Here is a 25,010-nt window from a genome sequence, read left to right on the forward strand (position 1 = left end):
TCCAATGTTCTAAAACTCTACATTGCTCCTGAACAGCATGAAAGATTGAATGCTAAAGAAAAATTAGTAAACCTAGTCGTTATTTTGTTATATATTCTGAAACACTAAATACATTGATCAGCAATAATCATAACATTGCTTATTAAATCAGATATCAAATATGATATCTCTGTATTCTTTCCCATCAGATGTTGATGTTTTTACTATTTAGTCATTTGATGCTTAGCATGTGAAATATTTGTATGTGACTGAAATGAATGCTCTTTTGTGAACTCAGTATTAAAATTAGATATTAGTTCTTGTTTTTAGAATATTCCATAAGGAAAATTTGGCAGCCAGAATTATTGAATTTGTCTTGTCAATCAGTTTGTCACACTTTTTATGGCACTGTGAATTGATGAGAAGTACATGCAGCTATGAATTCAGTTAATTTACTAGTGTGTCATAATCTTTATCTATATTATACTAAAACTCAAAAGTTTGTCTGTTTTCCTGCCATTTGATTAAGATGATAAAGATTGCAAATACAATAGTCATTTCCCCCTTTAAGAAAAAAATCAAGTTGAAAATGTTGACACTTCAAAGAGTCCGCCCAGCGACCACTGTCTGTCCTTTTTTCTTAGTTTCTTTTTTCTTCTTCTCTTAATTATTTATACAACTTTCAAGTGTTATAAACTGAAAGAGAAAATTTCCCTGTATTTTTACAAAATATTTTTGAATCACGGGTACTTGAGTTTTTTTTTAAAAAATTTTTCTTAAACGGGAAAATTACTATTTTATTTAAAATACAATATTAATCTTTATCATCTTAATCAAAAGGCAGAAAAACAGACAATGAGACTGTCTCTTTATAGACGATCAGTTGCAATGGGAGGAGTTGAATCTTATAAGAATGGAAAAACAAACAACAAATGGATTGTATCTTATGAAATTCTTTTGAAAGAATTCAAATGCCTCTGCAACATTGAAATCGTTACCTCAATGAGGTCAATTAAGTACATCATCAAGTACATACTGAAAGGAAATGACCAAACTGCTATCCAAATAAACAATGATAACAAAATTAGTCAATATCTTATGGGTAGGTATATTGGACCATCTGAAGCAGTTGCATCCATTTTAAGATATTCAATTCATGAATGAGTACCTGTAATAGTGAAACTGCAAGCTCATATATCAGATGAACAAAGAATATTGCTCAGAAATAATGAAGATATATATGGCTGTCAATGAATGACATGAGAACAACATTGATGGAATTTTTTCCATTGTGCATCAGTGATGACTTTGTAAAGCATTATTTTATGTTGAAGTACCCATAAGCGAAGAAAAAAAAGTTGAAGCCCATTTGAACATTTTCAAAGAAGAAACACTTGGTTGTGATTATGTTGTTACACCAAAGGCAGGAGAACTGTAGTATTTAAGAATTTTATCATATGAAGTTCGAAATAGTATTTTTTCCTTTGCCGCCGTGCATCGACATCTTCAACTTGGAGTGGTTGTGACCCAAAAGATTACGGTGGGTACATCTAGTATTTGTATAAAAGAAGACACCTCCTCCTCATCATCATCACTGTTTAACTTCTGTCTTCCATGCTAGCATGGGTTGGATGGGTTGGATAGTTTGATAGGAACTGGCAAGCCAAAGGACTGTGCCAAACACTTCGACATGGTTTCTTCAACTGGATGCTTTTTTTAATATGGTACCAGAATCAGTGAGGACACCATTGGTATTATATAATTCAGTTGTTCAAATTAAGCTTTAAAAAAAAAAACAACTTTTAAATACCACTATTACTAAATAGTAATAATGATAATAATAATAATAATAATAAAAATAAATTGCTAGGAGATGGTGTATTCTTGTACATTTTTATTTATTTGTTTAATAAATTTGGGTCTGTCTGTGTTTCACCAGAATTCAGAATATAAGTAAATGTATAAATGTTTCGGTTTCTTTTTGCTTTTTGTGGACATACAAAAAAAAAAAACAAGGTATGTATGTGGAATCAGTGTGGGAAATTACCCTCTTCATCATCTATCTGCTTTTCATGCTGTCATGGGTTGGATGGCTGTCACTGTCTAAGTTCTTCACAGTGGCTATCCTCTTCCTAGACTGATTGTAGGACCATATCCTACTTGCACACTTCAGTTATGACTTGGTTTCTACAGCCAGGTGTTCTTCCTTTCACCATCCAACTCCCAGAGCGTACTTGGTGTACTTTCATTTAGGCACAAGCACTTGAGATCATTGTTATCACCCCCATCTAACATTCATGTTCCATGCTGGCTTAAGTTGGACATTTTGCTAGAATTTTAACAAGTGCAAGGACTGCATCATGCATCAGAGATGTATTGTAAGATATTGTAAATTAATCCAATTCATTTCTAATTAATTTGGGGTAGAAAATAAAGATAGCAAGATTTGAAATTGTTACCAGTTGATGTGTTGGGTTCTGTTGATAGCACCAAGCTTAGTTGTTAATAACCATTAGTCACATATTAACCTAATATATTAGCAATATTGAGATTTTGTCAACACTTAACTAGTATATTAAGAAAATCTGTTTGTTTTTGACAGTTCACAATAAATAAGCTTTGAGGTGTTTTTCTTTATTTATATATGCAAAAATCTGTGAGCGATACAAAATAATTGCAGGAATAAACTTCTTTAAAAGAATTTGCCCTTGTAGAACTAGAAAATCAACTTCACAGAAAAGCCTGATTTAAATACTTGTTTCAGTATTGCAGTTACATGTGTATTTTGTTGAAGGTAACCTTCTCAGGACTGTAGCTGATCTCTCTGTAATGACAAACTGAGGTCACTTCAGATAGATTAAGTCTTCGTGTGTGTGCGCACGCGCGTGCACTCACGTTGGTGGAGTAGTACAACACATCTACAAGTGTACCTGTATATGCTTTCTTATGAACTGTCAGATACAATAATATTGCTTCTTTTGTACAAATAATAATAAATTTCTAGGTTTTATTTTGCCTTGTTTATAAAATTGACTGGATCTTTTTATATTCTTATGACTGGGAGACTAGTACTGAGAGAGAGGTGGAGGGTATACAACATGTCCATAAAGTCCCTATCTATTTTAATGAAGCAACGTTAAAACTACATCAAAGATATATAATTATAGAATGAAAGATAAGTAACACTGTTGGAAAAGTTTCAAGGTTGGAGTTCAACATGGCAGTCATCAGTGTCCCTTACACTGGTCTGTTTGTGCAGCAGGATTTTCCAAACATGTCCTTAACATTGTCATCTGCAGCATTTCATATATGTTCATGTGAATTCTCCAGAGTCGTAATTTTTGTTTGGTCAGCTTGCAATTTTGAGAAAGTCACTGGTAAAGAAAACCAAAGAAGTTACATTTGGGCATTTAGATGGCTGTCATCTGTTATTCTCATATCCTTTTCATCAATTTTGAAGCAGCTCATGTAGGTATTCTTGAATAATTGGGGAATAATTTTGTTGAAATGAATCAATGTTAATTATCTCATCTGCAGTCAACTATAGCTCAAAGGATTTTGCTGTAAAATGTCAAGCTAGACAGATCCTCTAATTGGGTAAAGAAGGAAAAAAAGTCCAGTTATCTTACATTTTGTCATACCAATCTGGGCATTATCCTTGGACAAGTCCCTTTCATATTGTTGGACAAAGTCCTTTGGATGTTCACCTGTCCAAATGTGATGATTTGCTTTCTCACATGTACAGAACATTGTTTCATCACTGCAAATAGTGTTATCCGTTAGATTTTCAGTGTGGATGTGATCTACAAAATCAGAACTAGCTTACACTCTTTGCAGTGAAATTTCTACTCTTCTTTGTTTATGTGTAAATATCTTTTTTCTGCTGGAGACAAGGCAGAGCAACTGCTGAGATGTCATACCTACTGAGGTAGAAACAAATGTCCGCAACTGTTCTCTTGTTTCCAGACAATCAGACTGTCTTTTCTTTCTTGGCATTTCGGTTTTTGGGGAAATCCTTGACTCTTGAGATTATCTCCCCCTTTTCGTTTGGAGTGGCCATGAATTACCACCAAACAATTATTCTGCCTTCTCTGGAGACTAGAGATGATTTCAATATATTCAAGATTATATCTTGTATGGTATTTAACATATCCTTTATATGTCTTTGTCCAAATTAATGCCCCTAGCCACTGTGAATCATTTCTCTTAGCTCATTTTCATTTTCATTTATAATTGTGTGTGTGCACACATGCATAATCATGTGCATGTATGCGTGTGCATACATATATGTATGTATATACTTATATATGAATAATGTTTTATCCTGAAATTGTTGTTATCAGTAGATGTACTATAACATTGCATTAAGATATAGTTGGTTGGTGTTTAATTTTCTGCTAGAATGGGTGTTAACTAATTTTTATTTGCCAATATCAAGTTCTGTCCTTAAAGTTTATTTGTTTTTTGTTGTTGTTGTTTCGTAAACTAAAGCAATAATATTTCAGACTAAACTCTTCAGTTTTTGTATTTTTAAAATTTTATTTGTTTGGATAAGAAGAGCATGCCATGTTGCTTCAGTTTCCATACCACAGAAGCGTTATTCATTTCCAGTTATTAATAATTATATAACCATTCATTGCTTCTGTACAGCACCTTGGGCAAGTGTCTTCTACTTTACCTTAATTTGACAAATACTTTGGGAATGAAATTTGATAAGCAGGAGTTACTTGTCTTCCTACAAGCAAAGCTTGTACATTCATCTAGCTGGGCATTATAAGCCATCAAACCTATACTGGTATGGAAAAGTGCAGATGTAAAATAAAGTTGATGATATATATATATATTTTTCTCAGTGTATGTTGGTGAAGGATATAAACATTGATTGGGAAAACTGAAAAAGAGCCATGTTTTCTGAACAAAGTCCTTAGCAATATTTGCTTTACACTGGGTTACACTCCCTCCCTTGTCACTCTCATCATTGGATATACAATGAATGCGGGATTAGGTTGTTCAAAACCTGTAACCACTGACATGGTTGTTCGCAATTTGACAACTTGTAGGTGCAGTGTTGTAAAAAGTTTGCTTCCCAGCCTCATGGATCTGGGTTCTATCCCACTGCATGGCACCTCGGGCAAGTATCTTCTACTATAGCTTTGAACTGAGCAAAGCCTTGTGAATGGATTTGGTAGACAGAAACTGTAAGAAGTCCATTGTGTGTGCATGTGCGTGCACCCCCCCCCCCCCCAATCAGTTGTCAGTTGGTGTTCGTGTTTTTACATCCCTATCAAAAGAATAAGTACCAGATTTAAAAAAAAAAAAAAACAGGTTTGATTTGTTTGACTAAAATTCTTCTAGGCAGTGCCCCAGGATGGCTGCAGTCTAAAGGCTGAAACATGTGAATATATATATTATCATGTAAAAACAAAATTATCATGCTGTCATATATTTTCCTCCTCTGGATGGTCCCGTTCCTGTGATTTTGCTAGAATTCAATATTCAACATACAGGAGACGGACACACTTTCTACAGCACTTGCCTTCACTGCAACCAGCATCAAAGTGTATGATTGTGTGTGTATGTTGAGATAGAAACAAAGAATTAGCATGTTCTTACAGCTTTATCTCTTACAGTTGTTTATCATTAAAAGTTGTACTGAGGCTATTTTCTTTTACTTGATCCTGTCATTTGACAGTGGCCATCCTGGGGCATCCCCTTGAAGGGTTTAGTCAAACAAATCGACTCTAGTACTTTTTATGTTTTTTTAAGGTTGCTACTTATACTATTGCTCTCTTTTGCTGAACTGCTAAGTTACAAGGATGTAAACAAACCAACACAAGTTGTCAAGTGCTGGAGAAGACACACACACAATATGCTTCCTTCCATGCAGTTTCCATCTATCAAGTTCACTCACAACGCATTGATCAACACGGGGCTAGTAGGAACACACTTGCTGCACAGTGGGATTGAACCCAAAACCATGTGTTACAAAGCTTCTTAGGAAAGCACCAAACATTCATTTGGCCACTCCACGTCATATGTCTATTTCAGCAAAGCTGAGTTCAGTCCGTAGCATCTAGACTCTAACTCAAGAATTACCTAGGTTTCATTCATTTATTTATAAGTTAAGCAATTAGCTTTGAAAAAATAAATAAATAAAAATAGGTTGTGGATTTCCTGTAGACTCAAATAATAGATGCATGTAGTATGATATTGCTGGGTTTTGTGACCTGAAATGATCGTTATCTTCTTTCATTATAATGCAGCCTGGTTAGTCAATTATTGTATAATGTCTTGGAATCTGTTTGGATCATGTATTCTATTTCGACCGAGGAACACCAATCTTGAAGCTTTATATATCTATAATGGTGAGATTATTACTAAGCTGTTGACTTTAGTGTCCTTTTCTTCTGACAACAGCATTGCTTTTGTTATGTCTTCTACTGTTATATCAAATACTGTCAAATAGGCATCACTTTATGTTGGAAGTGGTGCTGTAATACAGACTGTGGTTTCTTGATAAAATTGTCCATTTCAATTAATTTTTTTCAACCCCAGTTGACTCCTATGAATGTTTGTATTATACATCTGCTTTTCAGCTGTTCTCTAGAAATAGAGCTAAATTTACTAAATGTGTGTCTTTTGTATTAATAATGTGTGTGTGTGCATGAATGTTTATTAATGTTCAGCAAGAGGAAAATGATGGAAGGTATTCTGCTCTTACTGAGTGTTGTAAGTGAATGCAGTTCTGATTTTGTTGTTATCAAGCTGATGTTTGGAGTATAGATTAACATGAAACTTCAATGGAAATTTTAATTTCTATCACTTTGAAAACAGAAAGTTTGTATTATAGAACCAAAGGTGGTCTCAGACAGGTTTGTATCAAAAGGGTTTATATGAAGTGGATTAGATGACTGTATATGATATTTGAATTAGGAAATGAGGTTTACATCTTGTTGGAAATATTTTACTGTATGTTCTAGTAGAAAATACTTCTGCGGAGAAGACTTGTTTTATCTACAGAAATGATTTCTTTCCCACAAGTCTAATGTTACAAGAACCCAAGGTAAATGCTGACCATTTGTGGTACTGTAATTTGTAATAAGACTAATAACCACTGTCACAACTTTTTGAATAATTATTATATTTACTAATTATATTTGCAGCTACCATGTGATTAATGTTTTCTCTTCTTTTGTTCTCATTGCAGATGAAAAACTTAATAAATTTCCTGAAAAAGTCAACTGTAGTAGTGGTACTGGTCATCGTAGCATGTCGTTATCATCTTCATTATCATCCTCTTCCTCATCTTCATTATCATCGTCCTTGTCCGTCACTTCTAATCATGTGAACTCCCTGGCAGACAGCAAGACCACTGTTGCTGGCACAACGATTATCAACAGCTGCACAACATCCCCTGCTGCTGCTGCTGCTGCTGCTATGGCAGCCACCGGTGCAGGGAGTAGCCACCGGCATGCCACTCGGGCTTCCCTTGTTGGAGGTGGCCACTCTTTGCAGGGTGTGCTAAGGCCACAGCAGACAATGAAAGAGATCTTGGCCAGTGTTCCTGGTGTCAGTAAAAAGGTAAGATACTGCATAAATAAATATACTCTTTTTCCTAAGCTCAAGTATTAGTTTAACTGGGAGGTTTCTGGATCATCATTGCCATCCTCTTCCTCCTCCTCATCATCATCATTTAACATCTGTCCTCCATACTGGTTTGACTGGATCTGATGCATTGGAGGACTGTGTTGTTCTCCAGTCCAATGTCTACTTTAGCATGGTTTCTACAGCTGTATGCCCATCCTAACACCACCCTCCTTACAGCATGTACTGAGTGTTCTTTTCATAGCACCAGCACTAGTTAGGTCACCATGTAACTAGCATGAGCAGAAGTGTGGTTGAAAGGAATGCCTTTATGCTAGGTTCTCAGAGGTTAAAGTACAAAAGAAGGGACAGAAGTAGTCTTCTTGTTGTAGAGGAAGTAGATCACTGCCTCACATTATGTAAGTGCAGGCAGAGGCAATCGAGGTGGAAATTGCTAAAAACAACAGCTAAATATACATTTTTTCTTTCTTTTGCAAACAATTCTCTCGTATTTAATTAAATGTTGCCTATTTTATCTTTAGGACGAAACTAGCTTAGTCAGATTTGATTTAGAAAGCAAACCAAACAATTAGGTTAAACAATGTCAAACATTTGAAATTCCTCTTTAAAAAAACATAAAAACTGAGTGCTTGAGCACCGATGGAAACTTCAGTCCTGGATGGCTTAATTTGATTACTGTTGTGGTCAAGTTGGCATTGAAATCAGTAATCGATAATGTACTGTTCTATGTGGTCAGTAAATAGACCAGTTCTGATTTATTGGATCACTGCCAATATTTGAATTGTCTACAGCGATGATCAGAGGAGGTCTCCTTGATCAGAGCTGACGTAGCCATTGTAACTGTGGCAGCAACGTCATTACACAGTACAGCCAAATTGTATTTTTGGCAATACTTTTATTTTGTATTGCAGAAAACATATTTTAGGAAATTTTAAATTCTATCAGAGGTCTTTATCAAGTTATAAACATAAAGGCAAGATAGCATTAAACATGATATAACCGCTGTATAATCGACTGACTGTTGTTTGCTACACATGAAGGCTTGACATCACTGAGATTATGTTGGTGATGTCATGTTTTCGGATCTTTTTTAAAACGGGGGCCACATTTTTCATTAACGAAACACTTTGAAACTTGGAACACTGGTAGAATGTGTCATATAAAACATCTTTTTCTCTTAGTCTTCTTTAAAAAAAAAGAAATCCCTAAGTTATTCCATGTTAAAGTTGTCGTATTTCTGTAATTTCAACCAATCACTGACGTCCATTCAGCCGATATACATTAAGTGCCGACTACATAAACAAACGATTCTGAAACAATTCTATCGGTGATAGGGTTAGGGTTAGGGTAAAACAGCAAATTTAAAAAGAAAAAAGCAAATAAAGCGAAGAAATGAAAAAAGCAAATTTAAAATGAAAAAAGCAAATAAAACAAAGCTATGGCTTAATCAGCCAAAGGAGTAAATGTAAACAACTGAATACTTGTCAGTGATTGGTTGAAAAAGCACCATTTGAGCGTGATCGTTACCAGTGTTGCCTCACTGACATATTTGTGCTGGTGGCACATGAAAAAACATTCGAGCGAGGTTGTTGCCAGTGCCGCTGGACTGGCTCCTGTGCAGGTGGCACATAAAAAACACCATTTGAGCATGGCTGTTGCCAGTACCGCCTGACTGGCCCTTGCGCCAGTGACATGTAAAAGCACCCACTACATTCTCGGAGTGGTTGGCGTTAGGAAGGGCGTCCAGCTGTAGAAACTCTGCCAAATCAGATTGGAGCCTGGTGTAGCCATCTGGTTTCACCAGTCCTCAGTCAAATCGTCCAACCCATGCTAGCATGGAAAGCGGACGTTAAACGACGATGATGATGATGAGGAAAGGCCTATTCAAGTCTTACAAAATCACACTGTTCATCATTATTGTCATCTTATCATCTCAATCATCAGGCAGCTTTTGTGCAGTTTTTATTCTCTGCCAGTGTGTTAAATCATCCCGTTATATGCACCTTGTGCACTTACCTTAAACTAGAAAGCTAAGTTCACTTTGTAGAATACAAAGAAAATACCAGATTTTTAGGTTAAAAAAAAAAGTTAGGGTGACTTTGATTCCTCTTCTCCAGAGATTTGAATAGCTCCATGAGTTACATATTTTCCTTCTTGACGATTTACCAGTACCCACTTCAGCAACATCTTCAACCGTAGACACTTGTCATGTGTGTGAAGTTAGTTCAATATCTCATACAAACTTTCCCAAACCACTAAGTTCTCTAACAGCCACACAGTTGTCTTCTCAGTAACTTTCAGTTTGAATGACACCTGTATAATTGTTTTTCTGGGAAGCATATTTTCATGAAATAACAAATTTAAGGCCAAAACTACGCAACTATATTCTGCAAGTGTTACAAGGGAACTAGAATTAAGAGCTCACCTGTCTAGTGAGTCAATGATTCAACTTTGACCTGACCTTTATACTGTCTTCCTGATCTCTGTAGCTGATAGAAAGAGTGAAGCAGCAAGATTTGGAAATTATAACATCACTGCATTGAGAAGGATTGCTTATCATTTAACTAGCTATACTGGTCACACTGCTTCATGTTTGTTTATTATTATAAACCATAGGCTGATGAAGGGTTGTGTACTGTTTATTGTGTGCATATATCAATGACTGATGCATCTGGGCACATCTTCAGTGATGTGCCTGGTATCATCAGGTGTTTCAGATCTTTCAACATCATACACCTCCCTCCAGGTGACCCAGATGGGGCTGATCAAACCCCCAGCTTGTGTCCAGATGGCCAACTAGCTACCCCATGGCTCTCCTCTTTTTGATTCACAGCCATCTTAAGGCCCTCTCTACCGCATTGGTGGTACTGTGGATGGCCTTCCTCCTTCTCACTCCCTCGATGCCCAAACTGCTGAAGGTTCTGGTCAGGGAATGGGCTGCGAAACCCCTGCATCCAACCTCCACTGAACATCCAATTGTTCAGAAATGTGGTAATTAGAAATGGTGTGTCCACTAATTGCAGTTATTTGGATAATGGATGTGATGAATCCAGCCACCTAATGTTTTCGTGAACTGTGCATCAAAATATATCAAAGAGGAAAATTTATTTTCTCATTGTAACATTTTATACATAAAACAATCTTTTTTTTTTTTCCTGCAAAAAATGTAAGGTCAATTACCTCGTTTGCAAGAAGTACATTAAAAGATAGTTAATCTAGCAGTCCAGGGGAACTAACTCTTAGCAAATTATTTTGTAGATTTCTATCCGTTATTTTGTTGTTCGTATATTTTAGTACTACAGTTGATCTCTTTTATTTGTTGTAGCCCCGAAAGAGAACCAACAAGAAGTTGAGTCCTGCTGCCCAGCTGGAACAAACAAAAGAAGGATGTGTTGACTTGGAGACACCTGACTCCATTCTTGTGAACACTAACTTAAGAGTGAGTTTATTTCTTTGTCTTTTCTTTTATTTGTTTCAGTCCTACTCAAACGGTTTTGGTTGGAGAGGTCAACTCCGGTGCTTATTTCCTGTAGACTAACCTACTGTACATATAATTATCATGTTTACTTCAACAACAACAACAAATAAATTAAAGTGTGTCTTATTCAGGCAAGTTAAGGTGACGAGCTGCTGGCTGAATCAATAGTGGATCAAACAAAAAATGCTTTCCAGCTCTTTATGTTCTGAGTTAAAATCCCACCAAAGTTCACTTTGACTTTCATCTTTTTGAAGTGAATAGAATAATAACAATTTAACATGGATTGATGTAATTGACCACCCCTTCTCTCTAGGTTTGTCCTTGTGCCAAAATTTTAAACCATTATTCAAGCACAAAATGTCAAAAAATACAGAATTGGCTTCAAAGATATGAAATAACATTTCCGTTCCAAGTTGTCATATATGTATTGGACAACTCTACGGAAAAGATTTCTCTCTATTTTCATCAGTTTATTTATGATTGGTATATGAATACTATTTCATAACTTCTTTTTTTTTATGTCTATCTCAGCTTTAGGTTTCACCCTCATCTTTCACCCTTTAGCTTTCAGATTAGTCTGTCGAATGTAATGTTAATTTATTCAAATTGGTTTGAATTAATCATGCAGTATCCATGCAGCTTCAAAAATTTCAATGATGTGAATGTATATATTTTTATGAAGACATTGCATGGTAGATGAAAACAGCCAAATCTGGTCAGTTTGAACATAAAACATGTAGAATGTTTGGGCCTCATATGGCCAGTTTAAATACTAAAGGGTTAAATAAAGATCCCTTCCCCATATTTGAAGTCCTAGCCCAAAGAGGCCATATCACTTGAAGATAATCTGAGCATCACCATTAATAAATTGCTCAGTCAAATGATCTTTTCATAACTGTACACAAGTATATAGACTCAGTAACAAGATATTGTTTTCTTTCTTCTAATATATATGTTATCCATTTTACACCAGTGGGATATACAATAATCTGTTTCGTATACATTAAACCAATCAGGATCACTGTTTTACAAGATACTTTTTAATTGTCTTTTCAGGCATTAATTAATAAGCACACATTCCAGCTTCTTCCAGCAGATTACCAGTATCGGTTGATTCAGCTTTTACCTGAGTGTGACCGGTTGGTTGAAGGGTCCAGGTAAGAAATAATAGTTTTTTGTTTTTTTATGTGCTTTGTTTAAACTAAGATAACAATTTAGGAGACATAGCCAAGCTGCACTGATGACAACTGACAGTAAAACAAAGTGACAGTTTAGAGCAATGGTTCTCAACTTGCGGTCTATTTGAGATTTGGGGTGGGGGGGATCCATGCATGCAAAATAGTAAATTGGATACACACAGTAATATATTAAGGGTCCATGAAAGAATTTTGACTTAGATGTATTATTTATTGGGAGAAACAGCTGAGTTTCTTTCTCTGATGCTTTACATAGTTCAACCTACACAAGTTAATGTGTGATGACCAAAATAGGAATTTGAAAAGAAGTATGTATAAAACCAGGTTTTAAACATCAAGAGGCTATGGGGGGTCCACCAGACTAAAATCGTAATGAAAGGGATCCCTAGGTAAAAAGTGGTTGAGAAATACTGATTTAGAAGAACTGTTAATTTGTTTGGCAATTGTGTTAACTGGTTCTTATAAGATACATTGTCTCTTTTAGCTGTTTAAAGTTTTTAGTAGAAGACTCCACCAAGGAATTTTTCGAAAATGGTAACTTTATTTCAGTGATAAGAGTATTTGTTTTTGGCTACACTGGCATAGGTTTGATGGATACTTGTCCAAAGCAGTGTGTTTCTAGTATGCATTAGATTGCAATTATAATTTTTCTACTTCTGTGGAAGAGAAGAATGCTATTGCCAAGGGAGATAATTAACTTTAAAGCCATTTGTTTGTTGGAAGAAATTTTCTATGCCTCTATCTTTTTCTTTTATACAGAATGAGTACAACTGCTTTAAATAATGAGTTCTTTTCCAAAGCCTGTCAAGAATGGAAAGAAAGATTGGCAGAAGGTAATATTTATAAGTCGTTTTACTCTTGCTTCTATTGTTTTGGGACAAGGAGTTTTTAAAAAAAAATACTATATCTGTATGTAAAGCACATTTGCATATAATGTGCATTCATGAAATAAAACTATCTCATGTACTGTTCCCTCTATACTGTGTGCATGCGGAGGCATATAGTTTTTGCAACCAGTGCACCAAAAAAAAAAAAAATCATGTACACAAAAGTTTGTCTAAAATAATGACTGAATTAATAATTATATTTATATATTCAATGCATAGTGCAAAACTTTTGTACATGCAAATATTAGAGGCAACACCGTTCTTATGTATAATGTACACTGACTTTTCTTTAATATTAGGATATATGGGGAAAAGACTGAATAGATTTGTTTTATAACTGCTGTATAAAATAATTGAAAATATTTACATATAAACGAAACAAAAAGAAAATTTGAAAGTGACCTTCAAACTACAGTAAGCACTCGCCATATTGCAGCTCACCTATTGCTCCCTCAGTACATCACAGACTTTTCTGGTTAATTTATGTAAATTTATATCACGGACTCCTCAATATATCTTGGATTTCTGCAGCCGATATATATTTATATTTTTTAAAATTTTAATTATTTCTGTGGTAAAATAAGCATTTTCACACCTAAAAATTAATAAATTAATAATTAAAAATGCAGTAAAGTACTGCACTGTATAACACATTAATTAAAATATATTAAGAGAAAATACATAGTGTACCATAAATGAGTAAATAAAAAATTGCACATACTGTATGGAAAACGAAATTTGGGAGGTGAGAGTGTGTTGCTTTGCATTTATGATAAAGTAAATATATACAAATTATAAAAATAATTTAAAAAATATACAGTACAGTACTGTTTCTACTTGGTGGATTTTCACCTATCACGGGGTGGTTTTGGAATGTAATACCTGTGATAGTCGAGGTATTATTGTATACTAGTATAGCTTGCAAAAAGTATTTGCTGTGTAGTCTACATCAGGTAAATCACAAATGTTTTTTCATGGAAAATAAAAGTGCCTAAAATAAATGCAGAATATATTAATATTGAGAATGTTGTATGTAATTTAAAAAAAATTCTGGGTATAAAGAATTTGATTGATTGTTGGAGCATGTATTTTTACATTGAAATGTTCTCCTTATTTACTGACCAATTAGCATCAACTCTGTTTTTGTTATTGACAGGAATCATTTGATATTTAAACAGAATTAACATTATTCAAAAATTAAGAAATTTGTGTACAAACAATTAAATTACTTTTAAATTGATTTCTTCTGTAGGCATAAAGCCAAAAATTTGAAAGGAAACAGACTGAGACTGGCCTTGTTGACTGTCTTAGCATAAATAGTATAAATGAAATGATTAGTAATCTAAAGCAGCTCACCAGAAGATCGTCCCCTTTTTTTTTTTTTTTTTTTTTACTTACATGAAGCTGGCATTACATTACTATATTCATTTTTCACCATTTTCTTATCCTAATTTGCAGGAGAATTTACACCTGAAAACCAACAACGCTTGAAGCAAGAAGAAGAGAAAGAACAGACGAAGATGGATCCTTGGAAGGTAAGTTATTATTAATATTATTAATAAGATGACTGATGGTGTTATTGATGGTATAATACAATTTGTTTACAACGATACAATATTCTGTAACTATTTCATGATAAGTGAGAACTGTTTAAAAATCTCCTTGTTCTTTTTATAAATCTGGTGGTTGCTTGTAGAGCTGTCTGTGATTGAACAGATTAGCACTGCAACTTTTTCACATCTTGGGAGTTACCGAGTCTAACAGAAACCTCTTTTGGATGAGGCACCCTGTACTCTTAGTAATTTTTTTTTAGCATTTCAGGCATAGATTTTATGAAGGATTATGCTTCCACTAAATTTCAGTTTCTTGGAACATAGAAGGAGTATAATAATGGTTAAAATTTCCTAATGATTTAAGCATTTGTACAGTGGTTAGATAAATGTGTATTTTACCATGAGTTCACAAATGTCAAGTTTGTCGTTATCTGAGTGTAACACATCATTTTATTGTTGGTGTTGTGCATATTGGCACAAAGATACAGAAGTGTATGGATCTTTTGAATAACAAATTTCCCAGAATACTATTGGTCCCAATTTTATTCATAATAATGGGATAAGTGAGTGTTGTTGATGTTCACCGTATCTTAATACTTTTAATAGCAAAACCCACATAAGACTGTCCCTGGGTCTACAATACAAACGTCTTGTTTTAAAGTGATCTAAATGAAAATATTCATTCAAAATCTCATGTTAATTTGTTCCAAACATCAGCTTTGCGATAAAAATGTTATTTTACTGAATTCCTTCATTATCTTTAAAATGAATTGAAACAAAAGCAGTGTAATTTCAACAAAAATTTGGTAACAAAAGAGTTAAAAGAGTATAACTAAATACCGCAAACCATTTGCAGAGGAATCTGTAGTGGGGGAGTTTAGCTCAATCGATCAGAGCATCGTGACGCGTAATCACGGAGATGCGAGTTCGAGTCCACAGCTAACCACCTACACTTTTTTCTGCAAAATAGGGGTAGTTTATCCTGTTCAGGCTATATTATTAGCATTATCTTGCGATTGAGAATTTAAAAAACCACTTCTTTAACTTTCTAAGACATCTCAACACTTCTAAAAGCAAACTTTGTTTGTTTGTTTACGTTTGTTGTAATTTGAATTTAACATATGATACATTACAATTTCTGCTATTTCTCAACTCATTTATTGCATAACAAAATCAATTGTTGACCTTTCTGGTGGGCAGATTTTAAACTTGTAATTATAGCAACATGACATAATTTTCTAACTGTAAATCCTATTGTAAGCAACTTTAAAGTGAGAAAATGAGAAGGAAAAAATGAACTTGAGCGAAAATTTATTTTTCATTGATTTTTGCCTCAGAAATACTGCTTGTTGCTGTCTTGTTAAAATACTTTCATCTACTTAAGATTTTAATAATTCTCATGATCTCTTTGTTTTTCTTTTCAGATGAAGCATTTTGAACAGGTGTGGGGGCAGAGGTGAGTTTGTCATTTTACCAACTACTACTTGAGTAGGGCGGCCTAATTAAATTATTGTATATAATTAGAAATAATAGGATCCAGTTATTCCATATACCATATTGTAAAAGTAATGTGGTAAAAATGTATAACATCATTCTCATAACACAGTTGGCTCGGGTTCAATTCCCAGCATGGGAACTTGTTATTCATCCCCATACCTTAGCAGTTCATCTGTGGCTCAACCCTAATCTTCAACCTATGCACTTTTTTGAATATTGTTACTTCAGCAACCCTTTGGAAAACCCTATTTTGGCTGCTTGTACTCAATTGGTTACTACCCAAGATTAATTACCATAGGCAGGGGTTTGGCATGCAAACTGAAGACGGTGAAGTTAGCCTTTTCATCTACCTCATCTCTTCTGATGACTGAGTGCTCAGACTAGCACATTACTGCACCAGTGCCAGCAAAGTCATCACCATTTCAACATCCATTTTTCCATGCTTGTTTGGCTTTGATTGGAATTTATTTAGACAGATTTTCTACGGTCCGATGCCCTTCCTGTCACCAACCCTCGCTCGTTTCCAAACAAGGTAATATTTCACCATGACCAGACATGTTCTTGAAGAATATTCGAAATGAATGACACTCCTTGTATGACAGTGAGAGTCACTTACAATTATCATGCAGTGTCAAAGCAATAAGACACAAACATACACATTCATGCACGCACACACAAACACACATCTCTCTCTTTACTCTTTTACTTGTTTCAGTCATTTGACTGTGGCCATGCTGGAGCACCGCCTTTAGTCGAGCAAATCGACCCCAGGACTTATTCTTTGGAAGCCTAGTACTTATTCTATCGGTCTCTTTTGCCTAACCGCTAAGTTACGGGAACGTAAACACACCAGCATCGGTTGTCAAGCGATGTTGGGGGAACAAACACAGACATGCAAACATATACACACACACACATACATATATATATATACGATGGGCTTCTTTCAGTTTCCTTCTATCAAATCCACTCACAGGGCTTTGGTCGGTCCGAGGCTCTAGTAGAAGACACTTGCCCAAGGAGCCACGCAGTAGGACTGAACCCGGAACCATGTGGTTGGTAAGCAAGCTACTTACCACACAGCCACTCCTACATGTGTATTATGAGCTTCTATTGGCTTTCATCAGTCCAGCCTATCGTGGAAGGCCCTTGTCCAAAGTGCCATGTAGTGGAACTGAACCTGAAACCATGTAGTTGGAAAGTAAACTTCTTATTCATAGAACCATGCCTGCGCCTTTGAAAGTTATGCATTTCTAAAATTAAACACATAAAATAAAATAACTTTAGATGCAGTTGAAGCTTGTTACTTTTTTTTTTTTTTTTAAATATTTAATTGTGATTTTTGTATATCCAAAAATCTGAAATGTTTTTCTTTCTTATTTTCAGAAATCTCACAGATGTTCCCAAAGCTACAAGTTCAACTCCTATTTCTCGGCCACGTTCACCTCAAGTTACCTCTCCAATGCGTCGCAAAACAAAGCGAGTTTCCAGTTTATTCAAACCACGTTCATTGGCTGTGACTGGTGGTGGTGGTAGTAGTGTTAGTAGTAGTAATAGAAGTAGTAGCAGCAGTAGTAATAGTAGTAGCAGCAGCAGTAGTAATAACAACAGCAGCAATAGTAGTGGTAATGGAAGTAGAAACAGTAGCAACAGCAATACCAAGTTACCACTTGTTGTGACCTCAGCTGCTGCAATGTCCAGTTCGGAAGCTGTGGCTGGTGTAAAACCAGCAACTACAGTATCTGTTTCCGTTACCACTACTACCTCAATTACCACCTCTTCGAGTGACCAAGTGATCAGCAGTGTCCCGGAAGTGATCAAAACATCACAGGTGGACGACCGACTACCTTCGCCTGGTTCCCAGGACATTGCCAGCAACCTGAAACGCCCCTTGTATGTGGCTACTGACCTAACTGGTGAGTTGGGCAGTTCTGCTGATATCGACAGTGTGAGCCCTTCTAAACGTCAAAAGTATTCTCCCAGTCAGAAATTTGGCAGTACGAGGATTCTTGCCCAAACCAAAGCGTCGTCTGAAAGCAGTCGACAACCGAAAACCTCACATTCATCCTGGGGGGGCAGTCCTCAAGAGAAACAGGCTTCTCCTGTAACAGCATCAAACACTCCTTTAATACACCCACCTCGCCTTCAGACTGCTTTACTGCAAGTATCAAAATCCTCACCCCCTGCTGCAGCTAGCAGTAGTAACAGTAGTACTAATACTGCTGACAGTTGTGTCGCTGAAGCTTCTTCTAAAAACTCCTCTGCCCCTGCAAATCAGTCCCGCGTACTTGCTCAACTCCAGGTACCCTCTCAGTTCTTGGCTGCCACGGTATTGGTAAAGTCTCAACCGAAGTCAAAACCTGTTGTTCGAAACAGCACTAATTCGAGTCAGTCCAAGACGACGACGACGTCTGTGACAGCTGCGACATGTACCGAACCAGACACGAGTTCACCGTCCAACGAGTATCGTCAGAATGTTTTTGCATTGTTTCGGAAGTTACGCAGTAACAACAACAACGACAACAATGACAACAGCAGCAGCAGCAGCAGCAACAGTAACTCCAGTTCTAGTGATTCAGGTACTGTAACAGCTTCTGCTACGTCACCAACGCTGACGACAACAACAACAACAGCAACAGCAGCAGCGACGACCACCACCACCACAACAGCAGCAGCAGCAGCAGCAGTGGCAACATCAACTATTAGTTTTGTCAACAGCAACAGCCCGAACAGCAGCAACAACAACACCACCACCACCACCACCTCCTCCAACAACAACAACAACAAGGACAGTTCAAATAGTAATATAAACAAAACTGAAAGCGTGCCAGCATCGGATAGTAGTCTGGCACCATCGCAGAAGAACAACGATGCTGTGAATCTGCAACGTTCGCATGAGATCTGCCAGGCTGTGTTTGAGAGAAGCCGAAGTAATTTGAATAAGAGCACAATGGTATCGCTGTTGCCAAAATCAAGTAGTGTGGCCATTCAAGTGACAACCAATCAATTCCAACAGCATACGTTTGGTGCACCGAGCATCATTATCCCCCAGTCAACCATCGCCAGCTCCAATCAACAAAAACTCACTCCTGTAACGAGCTCCTCAAGCCAACTGGGATCTTCGAAAATCTTGTTCTCACAGTCGGAGTCTGTTTCTAATCTGTTTGCTCAGTTGCAGAACCCGAAATCAAGTTCTAAACTTGTTGTGAGCGGCACGTCTTCGATGCTGTCGCCGTCATCGTCATCATCATCAACAGGCAACATTGAAGAAAGTAACGAGGGAGTAAACGACAACAGTGATAATGGCAGTAATAATAAGGACGGAGATTCCAAACAGGACGACAGTTCCAACGTGCAGAACGACTCGGCCCTTGGTTTGGTTGGCATGGAGCTACCATCTGCATCCACGTCACCACTTTCCTCGGATACCACGGCAACACCGGCAACAACAGCTGCCGCCGAGCAGAAAGAAGTGCACGCAGCCATGACATCCGCTGCGACAGACGTGTTAGTACAATCGAGCTTGCCGACCACCAGCACTGCAACCACCACCAACAACACCACCACCTCAGCATTCTCCAGAGTTGAAGGTTCTGCGGCACTTTCTGCTCCAGCCAACTCATTGCAATCCATCTCCTCCACCACCACCGCCTCATCACTCAGCAGCCCCAGAACATCCCTGTCTCTAATGTCTTCTATGACGACGACCACCACTGCGATGACATCTACCACCTGCTCTTCACCTTCGCTAACTGTAGCCCTAACCTCTACTCTATCTTCTCCTCTCTCTGCAGCTAGTCAGTCTCCTGTAGCCGTTACTACTTCAACTACTACATCTACCAATGCTACTACTACTACTGCTACTACTACTACTTCTGTTACTACTACTACTACAACTACTACTACCACTACTATGCCTACTTCGAAACCAGCCTCAAGCGTTGTTGAGGAAACAAGCCCAAATCCAGAGATTCTGTCATCGACAAGCAGAAATGAGAAAGCAGCTGTGAAGACAACACCTTCAACATTATCAGCAGCAGCTGTAACTGCTAGTAATACTACTACTACTTCAACAACTACTACTACTACTACAACCTCAATCCTAGCTACGGCTTTGTTAGCGCCGCCTTTAGATTCTGGCTGTGTGGTCAGAATACTGGAACGGACAGACAAAAACTGTGAAATGGCATCGGAGTCGCCGCCACCGCCGCCTTTACCACCGGACAAGGTAGCGGTGGTGTCCGCCTCTGGCCAGCTGGTTGACTCAACGTCACAGACCATGGACACTGCCACTACGGCATTGGCCTGTTCTCAGACTGACTCTAGTACCACTACGGCGTTGTTAACATCAACAATAACAACTGTAATAACATCAACAACAACAGCTACTGTTGTGGTACCAGCTACTATGGCAACCATTGCAACCACTTCTTCTTCTTCTTCTACCACTACTTCTTCATCCTCCTCCTCCTCTTCTCCACCTACTGTCTCATCGTCCACCTCCTCCTCCTTTTCCACTTCTCTGGACAACACGAATCCTGATTGTAGTCAGTTACCCTCTTCCAAAAGTAGAAAGCTTGATGGTCAGGTTTCTGTTGCCCCGCCCCGGTCATCAAGTGCACCTCCAACCACATTGTCCACTAAAACGCCTGGCCACACGGTCGTCGCCGGCAGCAACACGGAAAACATTGCCCGGTCGGCCAGCGTGGACACCAGCATCAATGCTCTCTACAGCAGCAGCAACAACAACAACAACAACAACAGCAGCAGCAACAGCAATCAACTGAAAGATGACGAGCTGCCCCCAGTGTCAGAAACATCGAGTACCCCGAACGACGAGGTCGACACTGAACACAAACTTTATCTAACACAACAAGAGGTAAATTTTTTATCGCGAGCTGGCACTGCTACTGCAGCAGAACAGAAGGGGCCTCCAAGTAACTCAACTTCTGTATCAAACGACGTAACTAGTAGTAATCATAAACCTATCACCCTGCTACCCACTCTAGCACCCACACCCTTGGCTTCGACGCCCATCACCACCATTATAATTACAACCACCACTACAACTACTACTACTACTACTACTACTACAACATCCAACGTCGCGTCTGGCACCCCAACCCCTCAACCCTTACAATCCCCCAATTCCTCTCTCTTACCGCCAGACACAGTAGACAGTGTCCAGAACATCGCGTTAAGCTTAGCAAACAATGTGGAGGCGCATATATCTGACCTTTTGAGCACACCCGTATCCATCATCGCCGGCAGCACCCCTGTGCACGTGCTGGCAGCCACCAGTGTCGGTGACCCGATGCACATGATCCAGTCGACCGTCTTGCCATCGATGGTCGCTGCCGCCGCTGCTGCTGCGGGTGCCGCTCCTGTCCCAAACGGCAGCTGCGCAATCGCGCAGTCACCCAACTGTGCCTGCAGTCTAAAGGCCATGGTGATGTGCAAAAAATGTGGTGCATTTTGTCACGATGACTGTATCGGGCCGTCACGTCTGTGTGTGACCTGCCTGATTACAACGTGACATTGCGTGTTGAGGAGTTTTGTTTGTTTTATTCTGTTTATATACATATATATATATATATATATATATATATATAAATAATATATATATATATATATATATATATATATATATATATATATATATATATATATGTATGTATATGTACATTTTTTTTTTTGGAACTTAATGTGTGAAAGATGAAAACAAAATTAAGGAAAAGAAAGCCATATTAAATAATGATTATGATGTAATAATAATAATAATATAATAAATAATAATAATAATGATATGACGTTGGTTGATGAAATAAAAATGTTAGTAGAATCTGAATGAGTGTTAGGGTGTGTGTGTGTGTTTGTGCACGTATATGTGTACGCGTGCGTGCGTGGATGTGCGTGCATGCAGACGTGTGTGTGTGTGTATTTTTTTGAGACAAAGAGTGGCAGTGAGAGAGAGAGATGACTGACTGCAGGAGAGAAGGTTAGAATGAATTGATTGCGAGATGAGATGATAAAAAGACTTTATCACATGAAGAGGAACAAATATAATTAAGAAGAAACATTTGAAAATAAAAATTAAAAAAAAGAAAATACTTTTTGAAGAAAGACAAAAGGAAAAAAAAAATATGTGAAGAATAAATAAATAAATAAAAAAAATTGAGATGGAAAAAAAATAAAATAAATTTAAAAAAAATTACCCTCAGAGAGATGTTAAATGAAATATAGTGAATAAAAAAAGAACTATATGGAAATATTTGAAATAATGATGGATGCCAAATAAATTTTTGATGTGATCAGTAAACAAAAACAACAAAAAAATTTCAAAAAAAAAAAGATAAAGGAAAAAATCTATGGGCTGTCCCGTGAGGAGGAGAAATGATATTGTACATTTTTCTTATATTCTGTATAATGTCTGCCTACCTGTGAATTTTTTTCTTCTCATTTTAGTGAGAGGGAGGGGAAAAAGAGAGAAAAAAAACTAAAATTTTCTTCAAACAAATTTAATTTCAATTTTTATTTATTTATAACTGTTTTTGTTTGTTTTCGTTTCAATCTTTGCTTCTAATTGTTCGTTTTGCTGTGGTTTTTTGTTGTTTTTTTTTTCTTTCTTCATAACTTTCACTCTCCTGGGCTTAGTAGGAATCAATAGTTGAACAGACAAATTGATTTACAGCATTCACTTATGTTCCTTCAATGTTCACAGTACAAATCCCAATCTTGCCAGGCACAACTTTAATATTCATCTCCTTCCGTGGTCGGTAAAATAAACATGAAGCATGGCTCTGTGGTTAAAGACACTCTCTTTGCATCCATGCAGTTCTGAGCTCAATCCCCCCTGCATGATACTTTGGGCAAATTGCCTTCTTCCATAACACTCTGTGAATGGAATTTGGTGGAAGGAAGTTGTGCAGAAGCCAACCACACATGCACACAAGAAGTTACTGAAAAGTTCCTGGCTTTACATTAAAGAAAACACAGGAGGATCAGTTAATTATAATTTTATTCAACATATTCCCCTCTCAGATTCACACACTTATTGCAGCAGTCCTTCAGTTTTTCTAAGCCCTGTAGAAGGACTTGGAAAGTTGGGCTTCCAACCAGGACTTTTGCAATTCCCTTAAAGCCAGGAACTTTTCAGCACCTCCTTTGTATATATGTATGTGTGTGTGTATATATACATATATATATATATATGGCTTTATTTAAACTGAATGTGTATATATATATATATATATATATATATATACACACATATATCAGCAGCAGCATTTAACATCCACTTTTCCATGCTTGCATTGGTTGGACAGAGTTTATTATAGCAAATTTTCTTTGACTAGATGCTCTTCCTGTTGCCAACCCCTACCAGTTTCCAAACAAGGTGATATTTCCTCATGGCCAGACATGTTCTCACAGAATATTGCAAACGAGTGGCTGCTCATTTGACAGTGATACTCGTTTACAACTACCAGTCAATGTCGCATACACACATTGTCCAGTGGGCTTCTTTCAGTTTCCGTCTACCAAATCCATTAACAGGGTTGTTGTAGACAACACTTCTTAAGGTGCTACACAATGGGACTGAACCCAGAACCATGTAGTCATGAAGCAGACTTCTTTGTGTGAGAGTGAGTGATATTTCATATCACTAGTGATTGTTTACTTCAAAGTTTCACCATTAAAACTGGCTTCTCAAACTTTGTTGAAACTTTGAATAAACAGTTATAGTCACTATTCATATTAAATATTAATTCGACTCTACAGTAATTGAATCCTTTATTCAGTGCATATTCAATATCAATTACATCAACCGATTAAACAAACATTTATTCATATATATAATATGTTTACTACACTCTCGGAGTGGTTGGCGTTAGGAAGGGCATCCAGCTGTAGAAACTCTGCCAAATTCGATTGGAGCCTGGTGTAGCCATCTGGTTCACCAGTCCTCAGTCAAATCGTCCAACCCATGCTAGCATGGAAAGCGGACGTTAAACGATGATGAATTCGTTTTGACTAGCTTTGTTCCATGACCTATCCAACCAGTGAATATGCTATCATGCGGACCTTCAAATCCCAGTCAAAATGAGTTTTATAATTGGGCTCTACTTTTAGCATTGACTTTCCTCATCAGTAAATGTTCTGATATTCTTAAATTATTTTTTTTAAATAACAAAAATGTATGTGAGTGTGCAATATGGCACTTTGGCAGTGACGGAAGTAGAATGGCTTTTACAAACAAAATGTCTTGAGGTGTTGGTTTTGTACCAGTTTACAGATGTTGGAGGTATTTAGGGTGTTGGATTCCTGATTGTAAAATTGAGATTTTTGATTCCTGCACCAGGTGATGCATTGTGTGTTCCTGTGCAAAACACGTTATTGCAATCCACTCAATTGGCAAAAATGAGTATTCCTGCAATCGTCTGGTGGCCCATCCAAAGGCCGGGAATACATGTACCATGGAAACCGGGAAATCCGCTCTTTGAGTCTGTATGACTTGGAAAGGCTCGTCAGTTTACAGATACTTCTTAGTCACTCCATATTACCAGAAATACAGTTAACCAGTGATTAGCATGTTGGAAACTGCTAGCTAAATGCTCTCTTGTCCAGTGCTAAGTACTGGAGTTAGGGATTGATAAAAGAAGGTCCCAGTCAAGTTTTATGGTCAGTGTAATTGACTAACACTCTCTCCTTGCACCCCCACCTAAATTGCTGACCTTGTGTTGTGCTTATATAAGAAACATTATTTGCTTAATGGCCATATAATACTAAGAGAAAAATAAAAACGCCTAGTGGTTAA

General features: G+C 37.1%; 1 protein-coding gene across 3 annotated transcripts in view; it reads left to right on the forward strand.

The window, feature by feature from the left end:
• The window catches only part of LOC106873380 (uncharacterized), a 177,237-nt gene extending 155,433 nt beyond the window's left edge, over nt 1-21,804 (forward strand). For all 3 annotated transcript variants that reach the window (XM_014920720.3, XM_052969284.2, XM_014920721.3), the window contains 7 exons: nt 7,187-7,560; nt 10,910-11,023; nt 12,119-12,219; nt 13,018-13,091; nt 14,604-14,680; nt 16,123-16,154; nt 17,582-21,804. In XM_014920720.3, coding sequence (XP_014776206.2) covers nt 7,187-7,560; nt 10,910-11,023; nt 12,119-12,219; nt 13,018-13,091; nt 14,604-14,680; nt 16,123-16,154; nt 17,582-21,731 — 4,922 coding nt within the window. In that variant the 3' untranslated portion in view covers nt 21,732-21,804. The remainder of the gene's footprint in view (nt 1-7,186; nt 7,561-10,909; nt 11,024-12,118; nt 12,220-13,017; nt 13,092-14,603; nt 14,681-16,122; nt 16,155-17,581) is intronic.
• The last annotated feature ends 3,206 nt before the right edge of the window (nt 21,805-25,010 follow it).

Source organism: Octopus bimaculoides, chromosome 7, assembly GCF_046866305.1.
Source record: "Octopus bimaculoides isolate indiv1 chromosome 7, ASM4686630v1, whole genome shotgun sequence".
Classification (NCBI taxonomy): domain Eukaryota; kingdom Metazoa; phylum Mollusca; class Cephalopoda; order Octopoda; family Octopodidae; genus Octopus; species Octopus bimaculoides.